Source organism: Taeniopygia guttata, chromosome 3 (assembly GCF_048771995.1).
Source record: "Taeniopygia guttata chromosome 3, bTaeGut7.mat, whole genome shotgun sequence".
Classification (NCBI taxonomy): Eukaryota; Metazoa; Chordata; class Aves; order Passeriformes; family Estrildidae; genus Taeniopygia; species Taeniopygia guttata.
Genome location: NC_133027.1, coordinates 86914406 through 86926616, shown reverse-complemented (window position 1 = coordinate 86926616; position 12211 = coordinate 86914406). Strand labels below are relative to the sequence as shown.

The window sequence follows — 12211 nt, the reverse complement described above, 5'->3', positions numbered from 1 at the left end:
TCCATAAATTCCTGCTCTAAGTCTCAAAGAAAAAAAGTCAAGCAATAATTCTCTCCTTTTGTTTTCTCATGGCTTGGGCACAGTCCCTGTCCTGGGGCACAAGGAAGCAGAGCTCCTCTCCCTCCACAGAAGCTGGGGCAGCACGACCAACACTGCAAAGCAGGTGGTGCTGGGAGCAGACAGCAGATGTGGGACAAGCAACAATCATGAATAGCATCCTCAAAGTTTTCTCTGGCAAAGGATAAACTGAGAGCTGGCAGAACACGGTCCCCAAACAAGTGTAAGTCAAGAGTGCCCATTGGCCACAGAGGAGTGAAAGGAGTAAGGCTGAGAGATGAAAAGGCCCAGATGAAGACTGTCCCACTGCTCCAAGAGTTTGTGAAATCCCAGAGCCCTCACACAGAGCTTTTCCTGCCATGAGTGCCCTCAGCTTTTAAAACCATTGGACAAGTTGCTGCCCCTCCAACAAGAAATATTTCTTTACTGGCTGAGGAAACGGTGGAAGGGTCTCAGATGAGCACATTTTCCCTTGCTGCCTTCATTCTGAACAGCTCAAGACTTAACTGTGGCAGGCCAAAGCAGCATCTGTAACCTGTCCTTCCCTTAGCACCAGCTCAGGACAAATCTGTGACTGGGGTAAAGTTGTTACCCAGCTGTAGCCCGAAAGAGCTTTCTTGGGGACTAAGGGCAAGTGCCAGATACCCAACTGCCTGAAAGAAAAGGCACAGGGAGCTGGAAATTTTAGCAGCACTGGCATAAGCAGAGATGCGGCAGTGAAGGAGCCAGAGTCCCCGGGCTTATTCATACATAAACTAAGTGATTAACCATGCACAGCAAAGGGAATTTTGACCATCTCATGGAGCCAAAAATCAAGGAAGCTCTGCCCAACAGGGCAAGAGGATCACACAGCCCCCATCCTGCAAGCTGACAGGCAGGATAGTGTCACCGGAGGGGAGGGCTGCAACCTCCAGGTGGGAGCCATCTGTCAGCCTGGGCAGGAGGTAGGGAAGAGGGAGGCTGCTGCTTCAGGGAAAGAAGAGATTTTCTGCTGTTGCTTTTATCCTGCAGGACTCAAAAATTAAGTCCCCAAGAATTGCCAATCAACAGTTGATACTGGCTGAAATTCCCAAAAGGTCCAGAGCTGCTGCAGAGACAATTCTGCAGAGCCTGGTGTCTCATGAATGCAGCTGCCTTCCTGGTGGAGCTGATCTCCAGAGCCTGCTCCTCTTCCGAGTCCAGCCTCCCATATGGCTGGAGGCAGATACAGCGACCTTGCATGGCAGCTGAACTGGTTTTGGAAATACAAAGCCCTTGACATCGCAAGTAATTGCAGGTCTTTCATCTTAGAGGCTCTGAAAGAGAGACCTCCACAGGGAAGGACCGTGGATGGAGGAAGGACTGTGGATGGAGGAAGGACAAGCATGGGGCAAAAATGGGCAGGAGAAAGAAACTCCAAGGCAAGAGGCATCTGAAGGAACAGTGCAGGCCACGCAGACAAGGGAGTGGGGAAAAAGGAGGGGGCTGAAACTGGTCAGTAGATACCAAGTTGCAAAAAACAAGAGCCATGTTGAGATCTTTGTGGAAGGATAAAAATAGAGAGATTTCAAGGAAAAAGGAGAGAACTTTAAAAGCAGCCTATAGAGAGAGTGGGAGGAACATCATTACTGATATAGAGAACGAAGTCAGGAGACTGCTATGGATAAAAGTGCTCTGTGCTTCACCCCCATCACAAAGGGCTTAACCATCCCTATGTGAAAAAGAAAAGGGCTGCAGAGCAGGGGGGCCAGAAGGGACCCTGACACCTGGGGAGCTCCCTGGGAGAGGCACAGGGCTCACCCTTTCCACAATAACTCCAACAGCTGCACAGAGGAGAGCACGCACAGTGGGGAGTGCGAAGGGTCTTGGTGGCTCCCTACATAGGCACGTTTCAAAGTGACTCACTCCTGTGGATTAGCCCAATAACAGAAAACAACTGTGGTGACCCTTAGGAAAGGCTAGAACCTGCCCACAGTGTCATAGCAGAGCCACACCTGTAAGCACGCCAACAGTTTCCATAAGATATTGGTACTGGAAGTGAAAAAACCTGCAATCATTGATGTAGATGGAAAGGAACTTGCATAAAATATATAAATATATTTTCATTAAATTACATACTATCCCAGTGGTTTTGGCTTCTACTATGACAATTAAATGCACATAACTATAGATAGGAGTAACTGCACATTTAAATAAGAAAAGGATTTCTGGAATTACTTTGAAAATTAATTAAGAGTATTTGTCAATCAGCAGTCACAATTACTTGTGTGTCAGGTGACTTAAATACATTTTAATCCAAATCAGTCAGGACATTAACAATAGGTTTATTTGGATTTTTAAAAAAATAACAATTGAGACTAACAAGTGAATGTTCAATCTCCTAGAGACAATGAGGAAATAGATAAATCTGTGAGGGAGCAGGTAAATTTGATAACTTTTGTGTTAAAAAAAAACAGCCTGAAGGAAAGGCGCAGGAAGCGTGTACTTACTGAGCACTGCAGTTGGAGGAGGTTTGAGGCAGTGGTGAAGGCAGCCCAGGTGATGAGGCCATGGTCACTCTGGCCCCACTGTGCCAGGACACTGTCCGGGTGCACGGCCACGCCCGCCTCTGCCAGGGCCTCCCCCACTGTGCACTCCAGGGTGGCGTCAGCGAGGCAGGGACTGGCAGAGCTTAGAGGAGTCTGCACGAGATGGATACGGGAACCATCAATCCCAAAGGATAAGAGAGTTTCTACAGTCGTGTAAATGTCAATTGTATTCCCATAGACAATGACGTTCCCTAAGAGGAAAAAAAAGGGTGAAAGATTTCTAAGACATACAATGAAAATCTTATTAGTATAACTTAGATGATAATAACCTGGAATTGCACTCTTTGACTCTCTTATTTCTCTGATGCTATGAAGCAAACGATGTTACGTAGCAACAGCAGCTAAGATAATTTAGTGAAGAATCTGTACAAAACATTCCATAAAGTAGGAAAATACTTAACACAGAAGTATGATATTCATCCTGACCTTATAATCTGAATTATTTTGATTGAAAAGCCTCTAGGGGCAAATAAATAAATAACCATTTTTATTTTGTTCTCCCCTCTCTCCCTAATTTTGTTCATTCAAAGGACTGATGGAGGGGGGAGCAGACAGAATCAAATTCAATACAGCCTTCAGAAAACCCCCACAAACCATGGAAAGGCCAAATTATAGACAAGCCCTGATACCACATGGAGGTCACCAGTGCTGCCACTCCCATCTGCCAAAGCCTGATCTCCAGAGAATGGAGATGGCCCCGCAGAGGTACCTGTCCATGGTGGTGAGGAGAGCTCGGCACAACTCTGAAGGCAGCTGCACATGGCACAGTACCCAGCTCAGAGCCAGTTCCATCCCTGCTCACTGCTGGGAGCTCAGCAAGCTGCAGGCAGACATCCATCCAAGCAGCTGCCACGACAGCAGCGTGCAGGAACTGCTGCTCCTTCTGCAGAGCATCAGCAGCAGCACAGAAACAACTCCTGAATCCAGCTCCATCCTTCTGCCTTGGGCAAAGGGAGCTCAGACCTGATCAATCTCTCCTGCCTGGCACTACATAGCTGCAGGGCAGGGCCCTGCTCATTCTTGTCCTGATCTGCTGCCACTTCAAATGGCACAGTCAGAGCTGAGTAGGAATATGAGGAGGGGAGGGGCTGTTCTGTGTGAGCACAATGGGGCTCTCCAGCCTAAGGGCTAAAGCCCTCCTGACAATAAGAGAGACAGAGCTGGGAGGAAGCAGAGCACCTGTGTGTTTTATCTCAGGATGGTTTCATATAAAACACACCAACGTTCCTCTGAGCAAGACTGAGACATGCTCCTCTCCCCTTCATTCCCTCTGCCCCCTTCTTGGAACAGGAAGCATTTGTCTGTTGTGTAATCCACTAAGCCTTTAAGCAGCCCAGGCAAAATGGAACTCCTCTCCTGGGGCTAAGGACCCTCATCTGAGGGCCAGAGCCCAGCCCTGCAAGCTCTCTGTGCACCACATGCCCCACAGCTGTGCCACACTCAGCTGCCCCAGCCCTGAGCAAGTGGCGGGGTCTAGAGGGAGGCAAGAACACCTCCACCTGCCTGCCCATGTCCGCATCAGCTCCTTTGTTTCAGATCTGACCTGTCAGTACAAGGATGCCTTCAAACCACCTTCCCAGCGCTTTCACGTTTCTCACCTGGGCAGTGCTGCAACCAACCCACACGTTTGTCTCAGTGGTGGCATTTCCGTCTCGCCACAAGTGACAGCATCCCCAGTGCCCTGAATTGTATTATTTCATGGGCTAAACTAATCTCACTGGACCATGTTTTTCTGCATGAGATGCAGAGCAATACTAATCCAAGCATGCATATAGCCCCAGCTCACAAGAATATTAACGATAAAAATGTTAACAGATGTTCTATTATTCCCCTTTGACTACAAAGTTATTTCATTCATCCCTATCAGTTTGGCTACTTGTAGCTGCCAAAGAAACATCTCTCTTCATAGCTGCCAGAGAAGAGACTTGCCCCATGAGTACACTGCACACCAATGACAGAAAACAGGTTTCTACTGTTCACAGCAATGATCCAAGGGACAGAACTATTTTACCTGCAAATGTATAAATTTGAAAACATAAGAAGAAAGAGATCTTACTAATTTCATAAATACCATATAGAATACAGGAATGCTCCAGTGTGTCCATCCAGTGCGTCCTGGCCTGACTTCCCAAGCCAGAAGAATCTATCCCATAGTTTGTGCCTGCCAGGACACCTGTCTGCAGTGACACTGGCCTCAGGAGAGTGCCAAAAAAGAAGATAGATGTAAGCCTGACTGTTTTTTCCCTGCTTTTTTTTCTGAGTGACTGATCCTCCTGGTGTAATGCAAGAAGCAGCCCAGCAGAACCCATGGGTAAAGACCAGCTTTGCTATACTAATTTTCATTAATGCCATGCACTGACAGTGCAGGCCAGGATGTGGTGTGCAGGTGCCGACAGCCTCATTCTACATTTATGTGTTTTCAATATGCAGGGAGTGAAACATACAAGGAGTGGAGAGGGTGCTGTGGCTGGAAAAGGAGGATGAGGAGGGCTTCCCTGAGTCACAGCTGACAAAAGCTCCATTCTGACTGCAGGGCAAGGTTGGGCTGAGACCCTTCACCCTTGGGCAGCACAGCCCCCTCAGAGAGAAGCTCAGTCCCTGCATTAGACACTGGCACTTGGGATGGATAAGATCAGATGAGAGTCCTACATTTCTCAAGGAAAATTAAAATTCTGTTTGATATGGTAATATTAAATACAACTGCATTAGATCAGGAAAAGCAATGCTCCTTTATTGACCTCTTGTAAATCAACAATTTACTGCTTCTGCTTATTCCAATATTAGTGGTTTTTTAGATGATAGTGCTAGTAGTCTACAAACTGCAGATATTCATTATGGACTGAAATTATGTCCACTGAACAGAGAGCAGGTCCTCAGGATGTTTTTATTATTTAACTACATGAAAATGTATGTATCTGTGAGTAAACATAATTACCTTCTACAGAAAAAAAAACAGCCATAAATAAAGATCATTACAGTAGTTTTATTGTTTATTACCTGAATGTCAGCATCCTGCTTCAGAGCAGACTCATTAATTTTCCACAAGTAAGAAGCACAAGATATCGATGACCCTAACATGACCTGAATCTTTGCAGTTTGCAAAAGCTAAAGCAAAAACCCAGTATGAGCTAAGGCATTAGTGGCTCCAGCCAGTGATTCATGCACTGGAATTTTAATGCAAGAGTATTCCTACAAACACACTTTTAATAAGGTAGTAAACTATGCTTAGGTGAAGAGAAAAAAAACTAATTGCTTCATTTTGGGCCATTAAAGCAGTTTTGTTCCTTACTTTACTTCCATCCTACTTTTATTTTCATGGAAAGTGCAGAGCTAATAAGAGATGAATTTCAATTAGTCCCAATTACAGTTGTAATAGGTTCCATGCATTAGGTGGCTGGGTTTCCACCATGGTGGCCGTGGGACCAGTGCTTGCCCTGCTCCCAGGCCCTCAGCAGCAGAAAGCCCTCCCAGAGCCCTGGCACAACTGTCAAGACTGAAGAAACAATGTTTGTAAGAAATACAGCTGGAAGAAGAAGCAAGCTGAGGAATATGAGAATCTGAGATCAGTGGAGGAAGACCTCTCCGACTGGGCACTCTGCACAGCAGTAGAGAATGCGATGGGAAGAGAAAGAAGAGGGAATTGAAGCCAGAGGAGGGGGAAAGGGGAAGGTGTCACATCTGTCCTAAATCACATCTCCAAAATGCCTCCAGACCAACCTCATCGGTGGTGTGAATTTACCTTCTCTATGCATGAAGCCAGGCCAGGGCCTCATTAAGAGATGCAGCTCCACCTGGCAGCCAAGGCCAGCAGCAATAACAAAGTGAAGATGAACATCCCATTACTTCAGCACTGCCGCTGCAGCAGGTGCACTCATGCCAAGGCAGGTGAGCCAACACAATTGTGCCATTTGCTGCTGAGTGACTGATCCTCCTGGCACTGTGCATCCCAGCCAGCGGCTGCTCCCAGGCACAACCCTGCGCAGGGGCACCAGAGCACATTCCTGGACTGGGCACACAGGGAGTTACATGAAGGACTAGCAGCAGCAAACAGGGAAAGCTAACACCCTCATCTGTCTATGCAAAGTCAGCTGCTGTACCAGCTGGACTATGTAGGCAGGGCTGGTACCAGCTGGAGGACAGGTGGAGCTGGACTGCTCCAGAGGCCAGGAAGCTGGCCGAGAAACACTGCCATGTTTATGAACCCCTGTGCCAATTCTCTTACACTCCACAAACAAGGTGGGTAAAACACATCTTCAGAAAAGTCCTGCTCTTACACTCTGCCAACAGGAATTCCACACAAAGACAGCTTTCCTGCTTTGAACTCTTCTGACTCAAGAGCCAGCAGGAACTGACATTTCATGAACTCATTGATTCGTTGGTCTCTGTTCTTCTAGTTCAAAGTTGACTCAGAAACCTGGATGGTCCCAAGTATTTTCCACAGCATACATACAGTGAATGAACTAGTGAACATGCAAACAGAGCACACGCGACAAGGCTGAGGAAATACAGGGATGGTGCACATCAGCATAAATGTCTGATTTTAAGGGTTAAAAAGTGCCAGGGACTTGCAGTTCTATGTGAAAATCTGTCACTGATGCAACTGAATACAATGCTGACAGACACCTCCTAATTTAGGCTTGTTTTCTTTGTGTTATGCCACAAATCTAGATATTTTTCTATACAGTAGAAAACCACATGCACTAATTAAATTATTATTTCACTGGTGAATTAATGACTCCAGACAGATTTGCATTTGGGACTCATTTGGTTTTCTATAATAACTGCAGATAATTAATCTATCTCAAACCTTTCTTTCTCAGCTAAATATGCTGGGTATCAAAAAAACCAAAAAATTCTAAATTAATCTGGAAAACAAAGCACAGCAGATGAAAGACTGTTAGAATTCATCATGCGCCAATTACACCAGGGAATAAAGGAAATAATAAGCCTAGGAAACATTTCTGTAAGTGTGTGTGCTAATGAAGCCCCTTACCTCTGGAGCTGATGAAATTTTCCTCCAGCCAGAGTGCTGCCTCCAAGCAGTCCTGGGCATCATTGAGAGTGAAGTGATTGGAAGGGACTTTCTGCGTGTATCTCTGTGGCCACTGACTCGTGACTTCACTGATATCTGCTCCCATGGGAGCCAAGGCCTGAAGAAATTAGTCAGTGAGTGGATATGGCACAGACTTTGCAGATCTTAAAACACAATAACGTTCTCACTTTGGCTACCCAACGGCTGCTGTACTGGCATATCCCAACTCTTTGTCACACTCAGCAGTAGCAAACACACCCATGTCCACAGGCAACATGGATCCTGTTGATCTGAGTGTACTTTTGTGTAGGTGTTCCCTATTTCCTCTGGGATGTGGGTGACCACTTCAAACAGCGCTGCCAGTGCAAGTGCACATGGCAAACGCCAGGGACTGCACAGCAAATAGCAGAAATGTCCCAACACACAGCAGGGGATAGTCAGCAGCTCTCTGAATAACAGATCACTTTTAACAGCTATGCCTCCACCTTTTGTCAGCAAAAATCAACCTTCTACAATGACAGATTTTGTCCCAGAGAAAGGGATCAAAACCTGCTTGATAGCTCAAATGTGAAGATTCAGTAACATGTTCACTGTGTAATGCTGCTTTACAATAACAAACTCAGTTTAAGCTGTACAAAGCAAAAAGGGAATCTCATCTCTGACTTCCTCAGCTCCACTGAGCCATGTCCTGAACCCTGTTCTCACTGCCAGCCAGATCTACTGAAATACTTCTGAGTCATAGAAAACCAGGCATGACACTAAAAGATCTTACTCAACAAGTAAATCTCTCAATCATAACACATGATGTTTTACTAAGCATTAATGTGACTGCTTACCAAGTAAGGAGCAACTTACGAAAAGGATGGACTAGAGCTCTGTGTAATAAAACAGAAGGCACTAATTTCTTCTTACCCTTTTGTATAGCTTGAAAGTGAGAATAGATGACAATGATGGAATTTCTTCTCAAAAGCAGATAAAACCTGCCTTTTCTCTTGCTATCTTTAGCTTTTTCCCCCACTGTAGTTACTTGCCATAAATTATTTTGCAAGTCAAGAGTTACCTTTTCCCTAGGAGCACTTTTCCAGCCCACACTTCAGCTTTTGTTTCATCCCTACTGAGCAGTGCCCATGGGCTGCTGTTTAAGTGTGCCTCTGCTCTGAGAAGGGGCACAGACCACACAGCCTGCTGCACACAGGTGGCCAGACACCGCTCTGGGACGTGGTATAGCACTGCAAAGCTCCAGACATTGCTCACATCCATCTCCTGATTTTAAGGGAAAAATGCCTTGGTCATAACTCCTACCCCAAACCACCCAGGTAAGGTAAAGCCCTGCAACAAAGGGGCTGTACCAAGCTGCCCGTTTGGTTATGGGGCCTGATGGCCTCATGGGGATACAAGAGCCAGAAGCCACCCTACCCACAGAGTCTGAGTGGAAGCTGACCCTGTGGGGCTGGAGCTCAACTTGATTCCACATCTTACGTGCAGCTAAGGGTCTGCTTCAATCTCACTGGAAACTCAGATGTGTGCTACAACACCAAGCAGCACCATGGACGTGCCTAGGCATGGTCATCACGTGAGATGAGCAATTAATTTGATAAGGAATTCTCTCAGTTTCCAAAAGTAGGTCAAATGGTGTTAGACCAGCTGGAGTTAAGTCTCTTGTGGCTGGGACCACATGTCATTTGAGCCTGCTCCTTAGCAGGTTTAATGGTAATGGTGGCAAAAACACCAGCAGCTTTGCCTTCTGCCCAACTCTGAGCAGTAAACTGTTGGTGGGAAACTCTGTCTGACCCTACTCTCCTCCAGCTTTGGCAGCAGCACTGACACAGCCCTACAACCTGCTGCACTACAGGGCTGCAAACTGCTGGTGCTACCCTTGCTAAGGCTGCTCTGTCTAATCTCAGGAACACCACTTACTGCAGAAAACCTGGGAATACTCTGCTCTTTCACTCTGCACACAGCTCACCTGGTAGCTCTGTCCTGTGCACAAAACCAGGTAGTCATACGGCACTTTCTTCTCCTTGGAAACAACAACATATTTGGCACTGCGGTTTATGCCCGTCATTTTACCAACCACAACATTAACCCAGGAACAAAGTGACATCTGTGCATAATCTTCATCATTAAAACAGTGGCTGCGAAGAAAAAATATCTGTAAGTGACATTTCGGCAGCTGACAGCAGGCATTAATTAGACATCTGGTGAGCTCAACCCAGGCCCCCAGTGGTTCCGCCTGCTCCCTTGTTCTGAGTTTACTGCAGCCTATGGTAAAAGATTAGGCATTAGGAAATACTCAGTTACAAATTGACAGCTTTCTACTGAACCCAAACAAGGTCTTCCAGCACTGGGCCTTACAATCATGTAATTTAAGAACAAAATCAGAAATCTATGCTTTACTCTGCTTTGCCTTTGCAGGCTGATGCAAGGTAGAAGCTTTTGAACCTGCAAAGAAAATAATTCAACAGTACAATTCTTCTCCAAGACAAGACTTCTTTATTCAGCTTTTCCTCAATTTTCCTTCCTTTGCTATTCAACTTCACCAGTCATAGCTAAGGTGAGACACAAACGCAGGGAATGCACCCTACCATTTTAGCATCCGTATTCCAAAGTAGTAATCCAAAAAGTTTAAAAATAAATAGAAAGCTAGGAAAATCATTGTCAGAGCTAGAAGTAAAACACAGAGATCTCAAGTCTCCTATTGGTGACCCTTTTCCAAAAGAACTTTTCCACAATGCAAGAATGACAAATACTGAAAGCACACTAAACTGTTCCTGAGTGTTGTGCTCCAGGATGTTCTGGGTGTGCATGGAGAACACATCACAAGCAACGTGCTCTGACAATGTGAATTCCGTTTCAGTACCCTAAAAATCACATGTTGGTTTTGACAGTCTCAGACAAAACACCCCATGTTTTAGGGGTGTTACAGCCTGTTCCAAGCAAAAAGCATTGGATAGCCCTATGTGTGATAGAAGTATAAAAGATCTGGAAGTTGCTATTTTAAAAAGCCAATTTTAAAGCAAAATCCAAATGGAACAAAACCTCTTTTAATGCCTCAACAATGAAAATTACAATTATTTCCAAAGGCTCAGAGTGTGTCCCCACCAAGGATGTCCAACCAAGTAAATACCAAGACACTTACTTATTACTGCATTTGTACCACACTCTCTGCTTAATAATAGCTTTTGGCAAAGACAAAGATTCCTGAAGATAAAATGCTTCCATACAGATGTGCAACAGACACATCACTATAAAACATGAGGAGAACATTCCCAACTAGGTTCATCATGACCCCTGAATGCCACTGAGCCTGGCAATGGCCCACCATGGAAATGCACAAGAGGTTGCTGGCCACTGTGCAGATGCAGCTGGGCTCAACTTCATCCCTCCCCAATACTGAAAACCTGCACCAGGCAGAGCTTGTTCAGTTAGATTCTTTCAGTAGAACTGAACAAACCCATTTATAGCTTTGTAGAGCAATAAACCCACAGGATCTAGTGAAAAAGAATGCAACAGGTTTAAAACACGCAAAAAAAAAGAATGGCTGGTGTCACACAGGTATTTGGTTTGTGAGACCAGAGCAGCACTGCAAGAAGAAACACGGTGAACAAACTATGTGAAAGAAGCTGAGTCTCACCCCTGCCAGGTCCTCAGGAGGGGAATGGCCAATACAGAGACCCTGGGCTTCACCCAGGCTCTCAGCTCAAGTCACCACAGAAAATACACGGCCATTTAGAGGCCCGAAAACTTCACTTTCTATGTATACTTAGCGATGAAAAATATTCCACTTTCTCCCACAAGCCTCAAAGTGATTAAACAGAAGGGGCTGGGCCCATGCTCAAGCATTTTATGCTTTTCTGTGGCACCAGCAGCTGCAGCAGAGAGTGCAGGCAGAGACCAGCACTAACAGCTGCTGCTTTGCCATTAATACCAGGATACACAGCCCAACACAGAGCTCCTGGTTCCAGGTTAATTGTTGCTACCAAACTCCCAAAACTGGTATACAGGATGCCATAGGAACAAATACAGTTGATTTCACAACCTGGGGAATTTTAGGATTGAATTGCCAGGCTTTCTGTGATGCTCTGTGTCCTCTATACTCACAGATAGCAGAGGAAAAAAAAATAAGGGAAGAAAACCACTGACAATTCTGAACTGTAGCAATGCACAGATCTGTAAATAAAATGGACATTAAGGTCAGAGGAAAGTTTTCAAAAGCACCTCTATAATTAAGGTGCACAGCTCCCAGAAGACTGACACTCCAAAATCACAGGGATGCTTTTAGAAATCATACCCTGCAGAGTTCAATTTTCACTCTTAATCTGCTTTCAGATTTTAAAAGCTAAAGCTGTTGAGGTGGCCCTGAACTGCAACTTTCTGTCAGGAATGATGCTTAGTTACTACAACTCTTTTCTACAGTGAACTTAGGGAAGAGACTACATGCATTTATGTGAGAATATAATATAATAAATATAATATAATTATGCTAGATTTGCCCTTGAACACACCTCTTTCTACAGCACAAAAAGTAATACAGGCAACTACTTTTACAAAATAC

General features: G+C 45.2%; 1 protein-coding gene across 7 annotated transcripts in view; it reads right to left on the bottom strand.

The window, feature by feature from the left end:
* CFAP61 (cilia and flagella associated protein 61) overlaps positions 1–12211 on the bottom strand; it is a 91796-nt gene that overhangs the window by 26665 nt on the left and 52920 nt on the right. For all 7 annotated transcript variants that reach the window (XM_030268635.4, XM_072927328.1, XM_072927329.1 and 4 more), the window contains 3 exons: positions 9623–9791; positions 7618–7774; positions 2526–2815 (listed from right to left, as the gene is read on the bottom strand). In XM_030268635.4, coding sequence (XP_030124495.4) covers positions 2526–2815; positions 7618–7774; positions 9623–9791 — 616 coding nt within the window. The remainder of the gene's footprint in view (positions 1–2525; positions 2816–7617; positions 7775–9622; positions 9792–12211) is intronic.